This window comes from Phacochoerus africanus, chromosome 2 (assembly GCF_016906955.1).
Source record: "Phacochoerus africanus isolate WHEZ1 chromosome 2, ROS_Pafr_v1, whole genome shotgun sequence".
NCBI lineage: Eukaryota > Metazoa > Chordata > Mammalia > Artiodactyla > Suidae > Phacochoerus > Phacochoerus africanus.
The window spans coordinates 258,631,594-258,653,273 of NC_062545.1; the positions used below are offsets into that span (position 1 = coordinate 258,631,594).

A 21,680-nucleotide genomic window follows, 5' to 3' on the forward strand; every position below is an offset into this window, starting at 1 on the left:
GAGCTTTGAGGAGGTCAAGCTGGGTGCTAAGAAAGGAGGGAGAGAAAAGAGGCTGGACCTGCAGGCACTACTCCTCCAGGCCCTGAGGCCCATGGAGAGGCTGCTTCGGGCATGAAAGGAGAAGGCAATCCTCTGTGTGCCATCTATACTCGCAGCCAAGCCTTGTCCCGGGCATGGCAGGCAGGTGCATGCTTGCCTGGATCAGGGCGCAGAACACTCTGCCCATGGCCAAACCTGACGTGCTGCCTGTTGGGTAGATCGGATTTGACTGAAACACAACTGTGCCCCTTGGTCTCAATGTGGACAAGTTCCCAGAGACCTTGTGTGGCCCACAAAGCCAAAATATTTACTCTCTGGCCTTGTACAGAAAAAGCTGCTGACCAACTGCTGTGTAGATGGATGAGTCTGTAGGTGGGAGAAAGAACAGCCAACTACAGACAACAGGGCAGGAGAGAGAGGGCAGAGGATGGGTCTCATCCATCTCGCCCCTCGACCTATAGCAGCTTAGCTGTAATGACATTCACTCCCCACATTTTTTGTTTGTTTACCCGTCGGTTTCCCTTTAAAGAAGAAGTTGCCCTGCCCACCCCTGTGTTCTCAGCATCCAGCCAGAGCTAGGCACTGTCTGATGCACTGAGTCAAATGGTACCCAGAAGTAGGAGAGTGGCCAAAGGATCCTGGATCCTCCCTGGCTGTGGAAGGGGGCATGTGGACATTTATGAAGAACCTACTACATTGTCTCATTTCAAACCCACAGCACCTCTGGCAACCAGGAACTGTCATCACCACTTGCCAGATGAGACAACAGAGTCGCACCTGTTTAAGTGGCTTTTGAGAAAGTGACCTCCATTCAGTAACTATTTATTGAGCTGGAAAACCAGCACAAGAGGAAACAAATTTTGGCGAGTGTCACATCCCTTGCCGGGAGTCTACCCCACACAGGACACTTCTCTTTCCTTTCTCTGTCTTCTTGAGGCTGCAGGAAGGCAGGGGTTGTTACTCCCATTTTACACAAGAAGAAACTGAGGCTCAGGGAGATGAAATGACTGCTTTGAAGCAGGGGTAAAGCAGGGGCAGAACTGGGACTTGAACCAAGATCCGCCCAACTCCAGAACTAGAGGAGCCTGTGCCCTCCTCAGAAATACGATCTTCAAGACAAGTAAGAGTGATGAGACATGTGTGTGTGTATATCCACCCTTCTTCTAGCTCGTCGTCATCTCAAACTGTAGTCATAGCAGTAAAGATTGCTCCGTATTAATTAATGTAATGCTTCCCCCCATAACTCCTTTGATTAATTGCGTTGACCCTATAAATAAGGAAAAAGCACAGAGATGTTAAGCCATTGTTAAGTCATTTACTCAGGGTTCCCAGTAAGAGATTCCAACCCCGGAGGTCTGGCTCTTAAACCCTCAGGCCTAACCACAAATTTATGCTACCTCTTAATCATTAAGATTATCTAATAAAAAATGTGACCTCTCAAAAGCTGAACAGCCTACCAGCAAACAGATAATGAGAAGGGGAAACCAAGCAAGGTGCAAAAGGAATTCCACATGACAAAAGTATCCAAGGGTCTCTAAGAAACACTGTCTGAAGTGTTTGTTTACAGATCATTAACTACTTAACAGAGAGAGAAACCAAATGCAACTTTTTCTTGGCTTCGACTGATTAAGTACCAAGGAGAAATTAAGATAAAGCAAATCCGAAATTCTGGTAATTTTTAGGGGACTGGATTTTCAATGTTAATTTGCCAGAAAGAAAGAAAAAATATTCCCTGCCTGGTATCTGCAGCCCCCCTCTCTAGTGCTAGCGGTGCCTTCTCTTTTTTCCCCAAGGCAGCAGCCACAGGGGTCCTGGAACGACAGCTTGAAACAAAGGTGACCCTTCTCACACAAAAGTGTGTCTGTGTTAAGCACCTGCTGCATACAAAGCTCTGTGCTGGGCCAGATGCAGCAGCAGCAGTCCTTCTTGGGGGACTTGAGAGAGAAGGTTCATTAAAGATGTGCTGAGATTGGTGAGGGGACACCAGGAGGATGAAAAACCCCTGGGGTCAGAGGAAAGGTGAGTCTATGAAAGCCCCCTGGGGTCAGTAAGACCAGGTGCAGCGGCTCTGCCCCTATAAAGGTCCAGAATGAGGGTTCTGTTGTGGTACTGTGAGCAGACCCATCCTAAAGAAGGCTACTCAGGGAAGTGCCAGGGTGGGTACGTGGGGAGATGTGATCCCACAGCAAGCAGTGGTTTCTGGGCAGAAGCATGACAAGCTAGGCGCAGTGTCTTAAGATCAGCCTCCGCCCCGCCCAGTCGGATGCTCTTCCAGGGCCAACAAAGTACTCTTGGCAAACTGTCCTGAAGAGAAATCAGTGATTTTTGGCTTTCAACACCAGTCAGAAACCCGGCCTAAATTATCCATAAGATTGAACTAAACTTTCAACTGCTGTTGGCAGGACTGTAATCGGTGCTGGCTGGAGCTGGTCCCTCAGTTCAAGAGTCCAAAACCACGCGTTCTTACCCGAGGGTTCAGCCTCATTTCCGATGAGAGGGCTGCCCCCAGCATCTTGTACCCCTCGAATTTCTCATCTGTCTTTGTGCCTCTTGCCAAGACGACTCCTAGACAGAGAAAGAGGAGAAGCCAGTGGACCTGACCCAGCGACAATGGGGACCACTTCTCCAGGCTTGATCCCCAAACATCTTTTTTCCAGCTGCGAAGCAGGAGTGAAGTTCCTTATTTTATAGGATAGCTATGATATATTTTTTTATGCATTTATGAATAGCCATCACACATACGTTGAACGCCTCTTACATGTCAGGTCCGCGCTAAGGCACTGAGGCTGCCGTATCTGCTGGGTGTGGGATAATTCCTATTCTTCAAAAAGGGATCAGTAAATATTGATTCTTATGGTTATTAAGAATAATAATCGTGTTCTTTCAAGTAAAGAACACCCTGTCCCTGGAAGAGGTCAAGCAGGAAGTTGAGAATCATCACTCAGGCCACAAAGGGGGTTATATTAAAGAGCACGATTAAGTGGATATGTATTCCAGTATGTTTTCTCTCAAGTGACCTGGCTCTTTCATGAACTTCTGAACTTCCGGGGCCTCGGAAATGTTACCTATTTCCAGTTTTCCTTAACCTCTCTGGCCATCCCTACACAGACTTGTCCTGCCTCCCTTTTAAATAGTCATTCTCCCAGATTCCACAGCAGGCTCACTTCCCCTTCTCTCCCTGACCCTGTTACTCAAAACCCCAAACACCAAAATCTCTGTCTTCAGTCTGAGGCATTTTTCTTGACCTATGGACTCGTATATCTGATGATTCTATCAGATGCCTCCCAGGTGCTCAGACTGGACACTTCTAATGGACAGCTTACCATTTTCTCCCTAGACCTGCTGCAGCTCCTGTTTTTCTCACTCTCAACTGCTGGTGCCACTAGCCAACCATACATTTAAACTGGAAGCTTGGGAAACTTCCTTTACTCTTTCCTCTCTGTCATTTCCCACACCCGGTCACCCCATTCTGCCCATTTCACCTTGAACACTTCCCCTCTTTAATCAATCCCTCCTCTCTCTCCCTACCTGAGAGAGGGACTCACTCTGACTCCCCTAACTTCAGCTCTGACCAGGGCTCCTGTACAAGAATTCTAATGGGCTCCTGGCTCCCCATCTTTGCTTGTTCCAGTCTATCCTCCAGTATAATGAAATCCAGCCTCCCCAGATGCAAACATCATTCTCTCCACCTTGATTTTTTTTTTCTTTTGTCCTTTTAGGGCCGCACCTGTGGTGGTACATGGAGGTTCCCAGGCTAGGGGTCCAATCGGAGCTGTTGCCACCAGCCTGTGCCAGAGCCACAGCAACGCCAGATCCGAGCCACGTATGCAACCTACACCACAGCTCACAGCAATGCTGGATCCTTAACCCACTGAGCAAGGCCAGGGATCGAACCCGCAGCCTCATGGTTCCCAGTCAGATGCATTTCCACTGCGCCATGACAGAAACTCCCTCCACCTTGTTTTGAAAGCACAGGTGGCTCTGCACTGCCTTGGAGATAAGTCTCGATTCCTCACCGTTGCATTCAGCGTCTTCTGTGCTTTGCACCTGCTACCCTGTTTGGAGCTTCCTTCTCTTGTTCACAGAGCCCCCCTGCCTGGAATGTGTTTTTCCCATCCCTCCTGACAAAGGTTTAGCCCAGGTGTTGCCTCCTCAGGGAAACCTCAATCCTGGATGAGGCTGGATGGAAGGTCCTTCCTCTGTGATCCTGAAGCATCTCCTACCTCAGAACAAAATCCTATGTAGCCAATCAGTTCCTTCCTTCCCTCTCTCACTAGCCCCTGAGCTCCTGGAGTGCCGAGCCTGGTTTAATTCATCCAACTTGCCAGGATTCCGTCCAGGACCTGGCAGATAATTTGTGGCTCAGTAAATATAGAATAAACGAGTGAAGGAAGGATATATTTCTTAATAGACAGTTTTATTTTTTAGGCAACAAAGTGTGGCAGAACTTTAGAGTCAGACAAACCTCAGTTGGAATCACAGCCTTTCCACTTTCTAGCTGTCATCTCGGGGCCAAAGTTTTGTAGCTTAGTATGGTGGTTCCATGCCCAGGCTCCGGAGTTTGGTTGCTTGGTTCAAATCCCAGTTCTGCCATAAACCGGGGTGGGGGCTGTTTTACTGTGGCATATATAAAACGGCAGTATTACAATATTGATACACCACAGAGCTAAAAAGCACCGTAGGTGTGTTTGCCGTTAATATTCTCTGAGCATTATTTCACCTTCCTACAAAGCAGCGTCCCTGTGGCCACCCGTTTTAGAACCTTAGCATCAGTGTAAGCATAAGGGTAGGCAGCGTCAGTGGCTTTGGTGAACTCTCTAATAACCCCCAAATTGAGCGGCTTTTCAAAACCAAATTCTAGTTTCCCCTTGCTTTCCTTTCTGGGAGGGAGCCTAATTAACTAGGAGCTGGGAAGGACTGCAGGTAAGCCGCCCCCCAGGCAGAGAATTCAAAGGGAAGTGGAGAACTGTGTAAATAACGCTGCTTTAAGGGGCCTTTAAGCCAGTGGTCTTTGTTAAGGAAATTGATGGCTTTGTAAGTACTGCCTCTGAAGGGAGTACTTGAGTTGATGGTCCCCCACCTCCCCTCGTAAATTCCCTAATGGACTGCAGGGCCCAGAAGCTGGGCCGAGGCCTGTTCAATCACTTGCCAACAAAAACTCAGATTCCCCTTTAAAAAAAAAAAAAAAAATGAAAGCAGTTTAACCAAAACAGGAGTTACCAAGTCCGTGCCGTTTAACTGGCACAAGGTAGCCCAGACAGATTGCTGCCTTCAGGAAAGGGGAGACTCCTGACCCTTCACAGAATCTTTCGTCATGCTAGACGCCCTGCACGGTGTCTTCCCTACAGCTTCTCCTTTTCATCCTCTGAACGTCTGGGAAGAGTCATTATTTCACCAATGGCCAGAGAAGAAACTAGGACTCAGAGATGACGTGCACAGCTCATCAACACCCCTCTAGTTAGTGACTTGCCGGGGGTGTGAGCACAGTTCCATTAGGGCCCTGAAGTCCCTGTATCACAGAATCACAGGGCATCTCAGAGGGAGTCAGATCAACTGGTCTCCTTAGAGCCTCCTCAGCACCCACATGGCACAACAGACTTGAACTGGACAGCAGTGTAGGGGCGGGGGAGGGGATGGAAGGTGTGAGTTTGGGAATCACACTACTCTGGATTTGCTTACTGAAATGGCAGTTAACCTGTTTACACATCAGTGTCTTTGTCTGTTAAATGGGCATGCTAATAGCACCAAATACACAAGGCTCCTTTAGGATTACATGGCATGACAAATTTAAAGACACCTAACGTTGCGCGTGGCACAGACCAGGTCATCCATGCATTCACTTAGTATGTACCCTTACTGCATGGTCGCTGGCATTTTAACTGGAGAAATAGAGGATACTGTGGGAAGCCATCAAGAGGGGCAGTGAGCCCTCCTGGGGTAGGTTGCAGGGGAGATCTTCCCGAAGGGGCATTTGGTTAAATATGGATAGAGGATGAATGGAGACCCATCATGGGGAAAGCAGGGTTGGGGACTTGAGGGGAGCTTCTGCATGGTGAAGAGGTGAGAACAGGAATATGGATCTTTCAGGAAGTGGCCACAATTTCAGCCTGCCTGGAGCTGAAGCTAGAGTACATTAGAAAGGAGAAGACTGCAGGAGCAGACAGGGACCAGGTTATGCCTTGTCATTGTCATCAAGCCTCTGTCAGAAAACGTGGAATGAATAACTCAGGACTGTCTGAGGTAACCAGTTTCATTTTCAGACCAACTATAATTTGTTAGAATCATTTTCTACTCTGTCCCCTCTGAGCCCTCTCTTCTTCAGGGTAAGCATCTCCATACCTCTGTGAGCATTGCTTAGTGACGGTGACCACCTTTCTTGGGCCCCATTCTCTGACCGTATCCTAGGTCATCAGTGGCCCCAAACTGGTCTGTCCAGGCATCTCTAGGAACAGAAGGGGCTTCTCTGACCTGTGTTCCGGAATCTACTGTCTTATCAGTAACGTAATCTGCAATCTCATGCTCTTGTTTGAGCAAACACCTTCTCCAGTTAATAGAAACTGATCTCAGCATAACCACTATGCCCTGGGACTTTTTTTGAGCATGAATTATTATGCTGACCCTTATCTATCATCCTTGATCAAAAACAGCAGTGATGTTTCCATGTACAGTAGAAAAAAAAATTGTATTGGGGAAAAAACAACATTTTTTTAAAAAATTTAAAAAAAACCCAGCAGCAATGATTGATATTTTCAAATATTCCAGGTTCACTCAAGATTTAGGACCAATTTTCCTCCTCTTTCCCTCTCTCCCTGCAATCTTTCCTTCCTTCTTTCCCCTCTTCTCATTGGGAGGAGAGAAAGAGAGAAATATATACAAACATTTCTATAAAAGCCAAATACAGCTCAACGATACAAATCAAAAAGCATGTAGATTCAAATTAACATACAGTACTCTCCAGGGACAAAAGAGTGGCCCACCCATGATGCAAGATAAAGAAAACTTACCAGAGTGCAGTTCTGCCCCCGTTGACTGAGTTTCTGCTCTTTTGGGCACTGCGTCATGTTTCACAGCTTGGAGGTAAAGGAAGCTGAGCTGTGGCTTGAAGACTTCATCTTTTCAGTCTTATGGGAACCAAATGACAGGAGGACAGTCTTCAAGGCTGGCCAAACCACCCAGGGCTCAGGGTGGGAGGGATCCACTTTGACATTCAACATTCCTGTGTGGGAATCCCACCAAGAACCCAGCCTACTGTGGGCACCTTAGTCACTTCCAGTTATACCAGACTGGGTGAAAGGGCTTGGTTTTCATATAGTGCCTTCAATTCCTTGGTTATTGTTAACATGGCATCCGCTTGTCCAAAAGTCTGTCTTCTCTGCATTTTGAGGATGCCTTAACAGACTGATGGGCCGCTTGTTTTTCTGGTTTGAAGAATAGACGTGCATACATGTACATACTGACTTTTATTTGAATGCATTGTTTTTCCATTAGTGGTAAAATACATGGATTTCTCACAGACTGACTTCTGTTTGATATTACATATTCCCGAAACTTATATAATGAGACTTAATTAGCCTTGGCCTGGATTTCCCATCGTGGCTCAGAAGAAACAAATCTGACTAGGAACCATGAGGTTGTGTGTTCAATCCCTGGCCTCACTCAGTGGGTTAAGGATCCGGCATTGCCATGAGCTGGGATGTAGGTCGCAGACGCGGCACGTATCTGGCATTGCTGTGGCTGTGGTGTAGACTGGCAGCTACAGCTCTGATTCGACCCCTAGCCTGGGAACCTCCATATCCCCTGGGCGTGGTCCTGAAAAGACAATCAATCAATCAATCAATAAAAATCCTCAGCCTGTAACAATTAACTGTGCAACATTCAGTGTATTATTTATCCTTCCTGAATCTCAGTTGCTGTGCTTGCAAAAGGAAGCATGTACACTAGACGATGTCTGAAGACTTTTGCAGTGCTAAACCTTTATTCATTCATTCATTCAGCATATATTTACTGATTGTCTTCTACTTTCTGGGACTGGAATGCAATAGTGGGCAAAACACCCTGCGTTTCTGGTCTCATGGAGCTTCCACTCTGTTTTAGAAGCAATGCAATGATCGAGCAAACTTTGAAGAAGCAAAATGATGCTGTGTAGAAAATAAAATAGACTAGTGGAGTAGAGAGAGACTGGAGTGAAGTTAGCATGGTTAGAGAAGGCCTCACTGGGCAGGTGATGGTTGAGCTGAGACTGAAATGATGAGTAGGAAAAGCCATGTGTTGATTTGGAGATGAGTTCTAGATTGTCCCTGTGATAATAACAGGTAGAAACAGCATGTTGGAGGATTTTCCATAATGATATTTTATCCAATCATTATAGCCACTTTGTGTCATGGGTAAGAAAAGTGTATTGTCATTTTTTTTGATAGACAAAAAGAATGAAACCCACAATGATGATGTGTGTTTCCCAGTACCAAACATAAGCTGGTGACAAGGCTGAGCTTCAAATTTGATTTCCATTCCTTCGTGCTATCTGCTTTTTGTTATAGTCCTCTTCCTCGTTCTTCAGAGAGTTCTTCTGCACCCTTGTCAGTTATAACTTTGCTGAACACTGTTTCCCCATCTTCAGATCAAAGAAATGGATTTAATGATTAAAGGAAAAACACAAAAATCAAGAACTAACTACATTTTAGAGTGACTCAATTGAAAAGAATCAGAAAGGTATTTAACTCTCTTATTCTACTCAGGAAGAAACTGCAGACCAGAGAGGGAATGATGTGGTCAAAGCCATAAGTATATGAGTGGACAACCGATCTAGACTTTAGTTCTCTTGGCGAGGCTGCCAATCTTAAGACGTGTCCCTTTCTTTCTCTCTCTCTCTTTTTTCTCTCTTTCTCCTTCCTCCCTCCCTTCCGTCCTTCCTCTCCTTCTCTTCCTTTTCTCCCTCTTTCTCCTCTTTATTTATCTCTCCATCTTTTTTGGTGTGGGCTGATAAGATCACATTAAAACCACTAACACTCCATTTGTATTGTGCTATCTTTTTTTTTTTTTACCACTTTTTGCAGACTCTCTTAAGATTGTTTTTCTGCATTTATTATTAGCTTCTGTCATCCAAAATAAATCTCATTTTGTTATTTCCTGCTCATACTTTTAAAGGCCTTTGGGTCCTAGATATCACCCTTCTTCCTGTCCGTGCTTAGAATGCCTGTCCTGTTTCATGGCCACTGTGTCATTCACTGGGGTACTGAGTTTTAACCCCTCTGTCATATTATGAGAAAGTGTTGGAACCAAGAAGAGACCCGCTTGAACATTCTGCTCTGTTGGATGTATTGTCATTTATTAGGCTCACTATCTTTGCTTACAATCTTTTGAGGCCATTCAAAAAACTCTACTGAACTTAAGGTGATGTAAATGCGTCTTCAAGTTCCAATTCAGAAGCCCATCAAATCTCTTTATTAAATTTCAGCCTAGTATGCACCACCTTTTCTATCCGGGTATTCCATTTCTTTGCAGATTCAGTCAAGAAAGAAAATAAACAATATTTCAGGCAGATAGTGAGGCAAGATGTCTCACAGGAAAAAATAATATTATGGAATGGTTTAGATAGAACTGGGTCCCTCCCATATGTGCTTGGATTTAATATAGGATCTCATTCTAATTAATACTTTCATAAAAAGCTTTCTATAGTACAGTCTCCTAAAAAAGATTCAAGTCAGGTTTGAGACCTCTTCAATATAATCAATAACAGATTCTGAAACTCTAAAAGACCTTTGTTAATTTATCATTTACTGAGTACCTGCTGTGAGATTGGCATTGTCCTAAGAATTAGGGGTGTGAATATAAGCACGATTGGGGCCAGCCCAGAGATATCTTGCAATCCAAGAGCTATACATTTTGCTCATTTATTCATTCTTAAATAACAATTATATCATCTGGCAAGGCAGTTTTCTTGATCCTAAAGAGGTATGCATTGAGTTAGGCTTCCATGAAACTTAGGCTATCTCAAAGGAAGGGAACAATAATAGGTGCTATTCATTTTAATGTAGTGAATAATACTATGAAGAAATAAGATTGGAGTTCCCGTTGTGGCTCAGCAGAAGCAAATCCAACTAGTCTCTATATGGATGCGGGTTCGATCACTGGCATTGCTCAGTGGGTCAGGGATCTGGTGTTGCCATGAGCTGTGGTGTAGGTCACAGACGCAGCTGGGATTCTGAGTGCTGTGGTGGTGGTATAGGCTGGCAGCTATAGCTTCAGTTCTCCTCCTAGCCTGGGAAACTCCATATGCCACAGGTGCAGCCCTAAAAATTGGGGAGAAAAAGAAAGAAAGAAGATATGCTACTCGAATCTTTTTGAATATCCTGAGACAAAGAGTCAACAGGATGTGCTCATGGACTTTGGTATAGGAGAGTGACTCAGACATTTTAGTTTGGACAGTGTTGGGCAATGTTGTTGTCGTTTACTAAGATGAGGAAGAAAGGAATGTGGGAATAAACCATTACTTCTGTTTTCGGCATGTTGATTTTGTGATGACCTTCATTTAAGTAGAGATGTCATTGCAGGCAACTGGGGCTCAGAGAGGAGGTCCTATCTGAAGAAAAATTTGAGTCATCCACATATAGATGCTTTACAATGTTTATTTAAATATTGAGACCAGATGAGAGAATGTAGATTGATAAGAAAAGGGAGCCCAGGACCTCACCCTGCAAATGGGCATCTTTTAGCAGATGGAAGCCGAAGACAGCAAATGAGTCTGTGTGGGATGAGCTGAGAGCCAGAAGGGACTGGCATGGCATGGTGTTATGGAATCCAGGGGAGGGTACGTCAAGAAGAAAGGAATGGGCTACTTCTTTACATGCTTCAGGACTGTTGATGTCATAATTTTAGCAACATGGAGGTCAGTGGTGATCTTGCCCAGATTGATTTTGGGGTGGGGGAGGGGGAGGCGTGAGTATAGAAGCTAGATGGAAGAGAACTGAAGAGTGAATTGTTGGAGAATAAGTGGGTACTGTACGTTTACATAACCTTCAATAAATTTCACTATGAATCATGGAAAGGGAAATGTGAGGTAGGAGACATAATTATAAGGAGATGTGGAGTGAAGGGAGGTTTTGATTTTTTTTTAATTTTTTAAAAATTATATTACTTTTTTAATTACATTTTTTTTACATAGGCAATATCCTGTTTTGCTGGTTTGGAGGAAGCACATCATGGCTCAGGGAATAGAGGGAAATGTGCTGGACACATTAGTGATGCAAAAGAGTGACAGGTGAGGCTTCAGGGAGCTGAAGGTGCTAGGATTAAATCTTGATGGAAGACTCAAAGGCAGAGACTAGCCTTTCAGGCTAAGAAAATAAGGGCAGGGGGCTCTGAGGTATGCGTTCTCGGAAGGAACTCTCTCCTTTTGAGAGTGGAGGTGTGGCTGGAAATGAGAACAGACCAGGAGGTTGGAGCTAGACAACAGAAGGACTTGATTGTGAGAGGCAGAAGCTCAAATTTTGCAGGAGTCAATTAAGGATTTGGAACATGACCAGAGTTATGGTTTAGATTTATCACTCATCGGCGGTTCTGTGAGATGTTGAAGTGGGAAGACCCAAAGCCAGTTGTGAGGGGCACACGGACAGAGCAGAGGCTGTCCTCATGAGGGTGCTCTGTGAGCCTGGAGTCAGAGTGATCATTGGAGACTCTAGATTCACTCTTCCTAGTGCTTTGGGTTTGCTCAATGGTGTCTGGTTATTACAGTGAAACACAAGAAGGAATTTCTGGCCCACTTTGGTCTGTGGCCAGCCCTTGGAGGAACCAGAAACCCGCTTAAGCTCCTCAGATTCAGTAGACCTCATCGGCATCTGAAGCTTGTTAGCGGATTCATGGTTCCTTAGAAGCCCTTCACCACCCTGTCTTTTGTACTCTGGACAGGCTGATCTGGTTGGGAAGGTTAAGAACAAACCTTGGTTTGAGTAGAATTGAGTGAGGTCAACCATGTGGGTTGGACATGAAGCCTTTAAAAGACAGGCGATATCAAGACCAGCTATTTCTATTCCAGAGGAAACATAGGCTGATGTCGTCACCACCTCGCCTCAAGCGTCCCCTTTACAAACTTTCAGGGGTTAAGCACTCCATCCAGTTTCCCGTGTTCCAAGAAGCTATTATTTGGACACAGAGGTTGTGCATTTTTTGGTCTCTTTTTGTTGTTGTTTGGATGAATTGTTATGTGGCATGAAGCTTGTTGTGGTTGGACCCATCCCTAAACAAACAGCTAAACTTAAAAAATACTTTTTTTTTCCTGGTGTTTAAAAAGTAGGGAAAAAAAAATAGTAATCGTTGGACTAGAAGAGACTGTCCTAATGCCAATCCTGTTCCCTCAGCTAGAAATAGAAACAGATGCTGATGTCTCAAATGCCGAACCATCTTCATAAACAAGTTTAGAAAGACAGGTAAATCTACCCATCCTTTGGAAGGTAGGCCATCAAAGAAAAGTGTGCATTCAAATTCCTTTGTTTTTTCCCCAAGTCCTAAACCAAATCCATTTCCTATTGCTTATAACTCTCATCTCTCCACCTGCAGGTGGTTTTACTTAATTTTTTTTTTCCTCAGTGAGCTGTTGACTTCATAACCCCAATAGCTTCTCGGCCTTGTTATACTTAGACTATGCGAGGGACTGTTGTGAAAAGTGAAATCAGAGATTCCCAAAAGTCTTACTGACCCTTGGTTAAAGATGACAAACTGTTGGAGTGCCCGGTGTGGCACAATGGAGCCAAATCTGACTAGGAACCATGGGGTTGCAGGTTCGATTCCTGGCCTCTCTCCGTGGGTTAGGGATCTGGCATTGCCATGAGCTGTGTGGTGTCAGTTGTAGACACGGCTTGGATCCTGTGTTGCTGTGGCTGTGGTGTAAGCCAGCAGCTATAGCTCCTATTTGACCCCTAGCTTGGGAACTTCCATGTGCCTCGAGTGCAGCCCTAAAAAGCAAAAAAAAAAAAAAAAAGATAAACTGTTTTGTTGCCAGAATTATATACTGAAAATCTGATCGAATAAGGTGGCATGGTGCAATAAAAAAAGGCATGTTGTATATGGATTTAAGAACCAACGTGCTGGTGTTGTCTCTACTGGAATTTTTTTCTAAAGTCTCCAGCAAATTACTTCAACGTTACAAACCTCCGTTTTCCCATACATAAAATGAAATAATTGTGTTCGGCTCCAAGATCATCATCATGATCATCCTCATAGACCCTTTATTGATCGATCGCCTATTATGTATTAAGTACTTTTCATACATTTGCCTTTATAAATTCCACGTGGTAAACGTCACCAGTGACTTCTTTATCACTCTATGCCTACAGATTTTCATAATGCCTGGCATGCATACAGAAACAAGTAATTTTTTTTGCTTCTTCTATATTTGCATTTATTTTTTAAATGATCTGAACACTGTCATAAATATTTAGTCCTTCAGCCTTATTCAGATGAGGAAACCAAGGCTTAAAAATCCTCAAGAATTTGCCTGAAGCCAAATAAATAGTAAGTGGCACGTCTTGGATGCAAAATCAAGACTTATACCTCACTGCCTATCAGAGTGTGAACATCACAGATTTTCCTGTTGAGAATTTGTCAAGTCTCCCCATTTTTAAAGGGTAAAATTCAGCTGCCTTGACATGGCCTTGCAGTCCTTCTTCAGCCTGGCCTCAGATCAGCTGGCCAGTTTATCAGTTACTAGGATCCACTGCAGCTCTTAATTCTCACTTGCCAGGGGACTCATAGACACAACTGTTGGCTGAGCCTCAACCATCTCTCACACTCTTCCCTGCATGCTTTCCTGTTCTTCTCTTTCTCCAAGACGCTGCCCTTAAACCATCTTCTTGAGGAAGTGTCCCTCATTTTCCCAGGCCTTATTGATTCCCCCTGAATGGGTGTGGGGGGCCAGACATAGAGTAGATACTGAGTAAATATTGGTTAAATGAATCAATAATCCTTACCAGTTTTCATCTTAGAATTAGAAGTTATCTTAGCTGGAGATGATAATATTCCCCACTTCTCAAATCTCCAGGAGGCTTTGGTACCTCTTATTTGTTGTCCATTCATTGCCAAAATGACTGCAAATAGGGAGTTCCCATCATGGCTCAGCAGAAACAAACCCAACTAGTATCCATGAAGACACGGGTTTGATCCCTGGCCTCTCTCTCAGTGGGTTAAGGATCCGATGTGGTCATGAGCTGTGGTGTAGGTTACAGACGATGCTCGGATCCCACATTGCTATGGCTGTGATATAGGCTGGCAGCTATAGCTCTGATTCAACCCCTAGCCTGGGAGCTTCCATATGCCACAGGTGTGGCTCTAAAAAAATGATTGCAAATGAATTTGTGGGTTATTAGATGCAGATAGGCATGGTGGAGGTGTTTAAGCAACAGCTACTGAGGGGTTTGCCTCAGAACAATGACAGATCAATCCCAAAGAAATTTTGTAGTGATGCTCATTACATCTTATAGGTAAAAATAGGGCTTTGTGCTGGAAGAAGATGCCTCTGTAGTAATGGAATCTGGTTTATAGTACAGTTGTGGTATGGCCGATAATCACATCACAAAAAATATAGATACTACTATGTAGTTAGTTGAGACTTCACATAATCTGGTAGCAATTGAAATAAATATAAGACATTTGCTAGCTTTAAGTTGTCATCCATCCATTCATATATTCCTCAGCCACTCATCAGGCACCTCCTTCTCTCTGGGTGCTATGGGTTGGGAATGCAGGTATGAGAGAGTCAGCCGTTTTTGATCCAGGGATCTTCCTTGCCTGCTGGAGAAGTCTCACCCCTAGGCAGACTGAAAAAAATCTGTGATGGGGAAATCTGGAGATTGTGAGAACACAAAGGAAAGACGCTTCAGCCAGTGAGGATGAGTGTCAGGGAAAGAGGATGAAGCGGAGAGAAAACTTGCTAGAGGAGACACTTTGGACTGAATCTTGTGGAACCCATGCGAACTAGTAAAATGAACAGTGAGAAACACATCCTAGGCAGAGGGAACAGCCCTGGTGAGAGCTCAGAAGCGTGAGCTGGAACGACCGGATTGGAAAGCTGCCAGGAGAGGCCAGTTTGTGGAGGATCGTGTATGCTGTGATCTTCTATAAGCAGTGGGCATCTATCAAAGCATGAAATGTGAAGACAGGACATGGTTGAACATGTATGGGGAGTAAAGACCTAGAGGACAGGTTCCCCAACTTACCCCACTCATTTGACAAATGCAAGTTATCTCAGGCCTTGTTGGAACAATGCATTGGCTCAACTTCATTTCCGCAGCAACTCTGTCTTCCAGGCCCTTTGAGAGTCAGCGTGAGGGTGAGTGTCCTAGCAGAAACCATCCCTGAGACCTTGTCCTGAGCGGACATGAGTAATTTAAGTCCCTCCTCTTTTCAGTTATGAGGTCTCTAGTCATTTTTCTCACGCAGTCACCTCAAGGATTCCAGGGGTATCACAAATTACCAAAGTTTCTAATCAAGCTAATGAGCGTCCCCCAACTGGGTTGAAATAGTTCTGCTGTGTTTTCTTTTCCTTCGATTGTTGCGTCTCCCCCACCTCTTTTGTTTGTTTACTTGGTTCCTTGCTATTTATATTGAAAAATAGCTCATGCACTCTCTTCAATCATTCTTATCCTTGAAGAGTCCTTAGAATCTAGGGCTGGTTGGACAAAAGCAGAAACCTCGGAAACTTCTCCTCTAACCCCTCTCTCATCCCAGTATCATCATTGTGAAGAACAAGCTCCGTTTCTTTAATACTTGTATCACTTCCCCATTTCTGTGTTATACCGTTTGAGTATACCGGCACCTTGTCCAAGCAGTCTAAATGGTAAGCATGTTTCCATTTTACACATGGGGAAACTGAGGCATAGGGAGGTGAAATAACACACCCACGATCACCCAGTAATCAGGGACCTATAAGGAGCTTGAAGCCAGGGTTTCTGACCTCAAGGATGAGAACTCTTAACAGTAGCTCAAATGCCAGCCTTTGCTTATCCTAAAAGTAAGCTTGTCTCATCTCCCTGAGACTTGGCCAGCCAAGGTTTCAAAAAGGGGTGACAGACAACCCCTGCTTATCCAGAGCAGTGTCCTTCGGACATGCTTCAGGAGTGCAGAGGCATGGCAGTTCATCTTGATGCTCCAGATGGATGGAAAGTGAAAATTAAGTCAATGAGAAGTGGCATCAGCAGTGTCTATCCACGTACAGAGAGTCCATCTGCCTCAGGCTCTCGGAGCTGAGCTCATATCTGGCAATTGAAAGCTCAGCCAGGGAAGACAGGCTTGGCAGTGTCTCCCCACCACATCAAATCTCCTAGCCTCTTAGAGCAGATTTCTAAGTGTGTCATTGCATGAGAGGGAGTGACTCTGAAAAGGGGAGTTCCCTGTTATCAGGTGATGCCGGAGTGAGATGGAGAAATCAGACTGCTCAGTGGAATCCTCCTGCAAGCCAGTCACCCCTAGTGTCCCAGCTCCTTTCCCTGCACCTCAAGACCCAGAGTCAAGAAACGTTTCAAAGGGCACGGAACCTACGCTATATTTGGACATGAGTATGTACATCAAGGGTGCTGATTTTCCTCCTTCATTCATTCAACAAATATTGGTTTTTGCAATATCCCTCCCAAAGGAATGTATTATTATCAGTGCGCCACCTAGCCACTGCATGGAAGGCAGGTGGCAGAAGGATCATTTGACCTTGGTGTTGCCCTCAAACTCTTTTCCCAGCATAAAGCATTCAAGAGGCACCGTGCAAATTGGTATAATGAAAACAGGAAGGCCGGTTTTGTTTTATTGTTTTGTTGTTGCTGCCTTTTGTTTTTCCTGGCTGCACATTTGTATTCCGTTCCTCACCCTGCTTTCTTCACTGCTTGGGGCATGGAGTAGACAGGGAGAGAGAATTCCCCAGATGAAGACTGGCAGATGCAGCTGAAGGGCCCCTGGGACTCTAGTAGCAAGAGAAACTGAATAGCAGCATGCAGGGATGCTACTCAAAAAAAGGGACTGGCGGTGGCTTTGTCAGCAGCATCCTCAGGGAGAACACAGCTCTCTCTCTTTCTCTTTCTCATTCTCCCCTTTAGCCCCATTTCTTCTCCTTCTTTTAACTCTACCTGTCTGTCTATATATCATCTATCTACATACTACATACAACTGCCTATCTACATGCATATTTACCAACCTATGTCTCCCTCTGCCTCTTCTCCAGAAACTCTGGGTTCTGCTGGCTGCAAACAGACAGATAGATTGAGGTCATCCATAGAGTCAGGAAGAAATTAGCCTTCACAAGAACTCAACTCTAGTTCCTGCCATTCTGAGGTCTCTTGGATGAGGAAGTGACTTTAACTTATCCTGGAGAATACCTCACCTGTGATCTTGTGCTAATCTAACCCTATTTGTCTGCATGTTAGAGGAGAAGGAGGCTGGTACCCACTGTCAGGCAAGCCTCAAGAGGATGTGTCTTCCTCACTCTGCCGATACGGTGCGTGGGCGGAAGATCTCTCTGCTGGACGTAGAAAAGGCCAGGGTCCTACTTCTAGCCCCACCAGCAACTCGGTGTTATGTAGAAGCAGATGCCTTGCCTCCTATGCATATTGTTTTCCATTAGATAAAATGGGCAAAGGAGCTGGCCTTGTACACATCACCTCATGAAATCACTGCGGTGATGCTGGGTCAATATTATTATCTCTGTTTTTTTTTTTCTTTTAAAGAGGGCAGTGAAGTTCAGAGAGGTTAGGTTATTTAAGCCCTTAAACAGCTTGTATGTGGCAGAGTTAGAATGTGAACCTTAGCTCTCTGCCCAGTGCCAAAACCTATGCCCTTTGCAATCTCCTTTATTGGGTTCCTAAAGAGTAAAGTCTGGATTTGATGTCTGGTCAGTTGTGCGTTGGGCCCAAGTTTTATTATATGTAAGTTGGCCACATTCACCACGAGTTTGGAGCTACCGAGAAGTGCTGAGCCTGTATTCTTTCCATGCTTGAACTGCCAGGCATGCTACTGGTCACTGGAGTCCTCAGCTGGCTCAAACTCATCCTTAAATAATTGAATTATAATGAATTGATTTATTCTGGCTCTTTTGATAGTATTTCACTATGTAAACTGTTTGTAGAAATAAACAAGGGATTTTGGAGTTTGGAAGGGGCTCAACGTTCTGCGGCCCCTGAATTCAATGATTCCTTTTTTCAGATAGTCAGCATCACAGAAATCCTAGCCTTATTTCTACTTGACCCGGGCTCTTTCTATTTGGGGGAATGCTGCTTGAAAGTGTTTCAAGTGAGTACTGATTTTACAAGCTGATTCAATTCAGCCACTTAGGAATAAATTGAACCCTTAGGAGAAGAGTATTTTTTCTCTTGACCGTTATTTTAGACCGCACAAAGTGCATTTATGTCCATTTCTTATGAAAGTTCTATGGCTATCCTGAGAGGTTGTTCTGGCAGGACAGTGATTTCTGTATTGCCGATGGGAATCAGAGGTTGAGAAGTAAAGCTAATTGTGCAGAGTTACACAGCTGATAACAGGGACAGTAGCCAAACCCTGGTTTGAAATGGGGCTTCATGCCACTCTTGGAGTAAATAGGGAAGGATGTCCCAGAGCAAGCAGTATCCTCAGTATCCTCTGCAATATTTTTTTCATCTTTTTTTTAGGGCTGCACCTGGACATATGGAGGTTCCCAGGCTAGGTGTCAAATCAAAGCTGTAGTCACTGGCCTACGCCACAGCCACGCCAGATCCAAACCTTGGCTGCAATCTACACTACAGCTCACAGCAACGCCGGATCCTTAACACACTGAGCAAGACCAGGGATTGAACCTGCGTCCTCATGGATACTAGTCAGATTCATTTCCGCTGAGCCATGAACTCCTTTTTATTTATTTATTTTGTTCTGCAATATTTAGATTTTCTCAGGATGTGTGCCTGTTATCTGGACAGAGTTTTAACTAGCATTTCTCTCACTCTTAATATACTCTTTGGCTGATAAATTGTAAGGTCAGTCCAAAACACTGGATCAGGATTAGATTGCACGGAACTCTCAGTCTTCTGAAAGAGTTACTGTGTGTAAACATGATGGCAGCACAGTGTGATAAGTGTTAATGAGATGGGGATCTTTGCAAGCCCACACAGGAGGGGGATGCTTAGCTTTTCGTAGAAGAGTTTGGTAAGTAGTACAGGATACCTGACATTCCAGTTAGTGGAAGATGGCCAGGGTGATCTCTTTTGGATGGCTGTATCCAGATTTCTCCTTATATGGTTCTCTGTGAAAATACCAAGAAGCATGTCCTGGATAGGTCCTGCCTACTTAGAAGGCATCCAGTGAGCTCTGTGCTTCTGTGATCTTGGTTCTTGCAGATAAGTGAGAATCCTTGAAGCTTTAAAATGTCCCAGGCAGGACTCCTTCCTGTGATTTAAGTTACATAGAGCTTGAGGACTCACTTGGCCTTTAACTGAACTGCCTGAGATATCCAGCAAGCCCTTAGAAGCCTAGATCAGTAGATAGGAAGGGTTCCTGGAGTCTCAGTCGTCTGACCCTCTTCAAGGATGATTGATGCCAGAGAGTCCTCTTTATGCCAAACTTTAATCCTCTTTAGAGTTAAATAAACTTCTGTTTGCAACTGCGGAGTTCTGTGGTGTCAGATAATGGACCCAGAACTTGGACAGTGAAAGCCTGAGTTTGAAACAAGAATCCTGCATGAACATACAGCATGACCTTGGGCAAGTTGTTAAAGACACACGGGAGCTCAGGTTCCTAATCTGGAAGACTCAAATAATAATTTAAATAATAACATCATTCTCACAAGGTTGCTCTGGGGCCCACTTGGGGTAATGGATGTGGAAGCGTTTGTTAACTTTACGGTGTGTGTATAGTAAAAATCACACAACACAAGATCTACCCTCTTAACAAATCTTTAAATGCACTACACGTTTGTTAACCTATAAGCACAAGACTGTACAGCAGATCTCTAGAACTTATTCATCTTGCAAAACTGAAACATCATACCTGTTGAACAGCAATTCTCCTATCTCAACCATGCCTGCCATCATCCAGCCCCTGGCAGTCACCCTTCTCTTCTCTCTTTCTATGAGTTTGTTTATACATATCATGCAAATGGGAATCACACAGTATTTGTCCTTTTGTGACTGGCTTATTTAATTTCATGCAATGTCTTCCAGGTTCATCAATGTTGTCGCCTATGGCCAGATTTCCTTCCTTTAAAGACTGAATAATATTCCACTGTGACTATCCATGATGGCCTTGACCATGCTATGATTCCACTGATCTGATTCTGTAGCTGCTGGTGATAGATGAGGCCAAAGAATGAAATACTGATCTGTCCTCTCTGGTCTATGTCTATCTCCAACAGATGAACCCAGCCGGTGCTATTTCCATGATGGTGATGGGGTATGTGAGGAGTTTGAACAAAAAACTAGCATCAAGGACTGTGGGGTCTACACGCCTCAAGGGTTCCTGGATCAGTGGGCATCTAATGCTTCAGTCTCCCATCAAGACCAACAGTGCCCAGGCTGGGTCATCATTGGCCAGCCAGCAGCATCCCAGGTAAGCTCTGAGCCACATGTGCCATTTCCTGCAGATGTGCTGGATCTCTACTCTGCCCATCAAGGTTGCCCATCACAAAGGCAGTGTCACTGCACATGGCTGCCTGACCATATCTCTAGCCAAAGGTAATTCGAAGGTCTCATGAGAACTTGCCAGAAATCGGACGTGGAATGATTCAGAGCAAGAAACATCAGCATAGTAGGGGTGATGGCTGTCCTCCTTTACCTATCATAATTCATATTTGGGGACAACATTCCATTTTGGATATACCACTGAAAGTCAGTGGGGTAAGAACAAGCTCTTTGGCGAGAATCTCACTTTTTGAGGAAGAGGGTGTCAGGTTGTGCGCTCCGAGAGCACTCTCCCGTGATTGAACAGTAACTTGACCACAAATTTGCTGTGTGGCGGTGGATGAGTCTTCCCCCTTCTCTGGGCCCCATTTTCCCCATCCTTAGATTAGAGAGTCGTTGAGCTGGATGATCTCCAAGGACCTTTCCAACTCTGAGAAGCTGTGACTCATTCCTCACTCCCCTAATGCACTATTTATGTTCCAGGGTTCTCCCCTACGGGACCGTCGGCTTAGTTGAGGGAGCAAGAGTGTTGGGGCCACCAGAGCTTATGTGATTCGAGGGATGGCCATCCTGTCCCCAGAGCCCCCTTTCCAATTATCCTGCTGAGCAAGCACCTGCCTTCTTCCGAGACTCCATTTCCCAGAGACACGACTCGGTGCCTCCTACCGCCTGGCCCAGGAGCCATTTCTGAGGCTGGCCTGCCTCCTGGCCTTGCAGATGAACCATTATTCCAAGCCATTCCCCTCTAATATTGCATCCCTGACTCAGTGTCAGGGATGTGGGGGAGCCCTAGTTTCTACATGAGAGGGAACCATGGCCTTTTCCCGGGGCCCAGTGAACATCACTGGAAGAGATATCAAAGGAGTCCAGCCTCATTTATAAGTTATTGTGTTTATTTGATCATTTTTTCATTGGTCTGATTATGTTGGCATGCCTTCGCTTCTTTGTCCACTTGTGTCTGTTGCTCACTGCCTCGAGGATAGAAAGAAATGGAAACCTGGTATTCCCGGTTGCTTCTCATGTGTG

General features: G+C 44.8%; 1 protein-coding gene across 1 annotated transcript in view; it reads left to right on the forward strand.

The window, feature by feature from the left end:
* Positions 1–21,680, forward strand: part of PAPPA (pappalysin 1) — a 238,624-nt gene that overhangs the window by 124,614 nt on the left and 92,330 nt on the right. Inside the window, exon 10 of the mRNA XM_047768261.1 lies at positions 20,390–20,583. Within this exon, the coding sequence (XP_047624217.1) occupies positions 20,390–20,583 (194 nt within the window). The remainder of the gene's footprint in view (positions 1–20,389; positions 20,584–21,680) is intronic.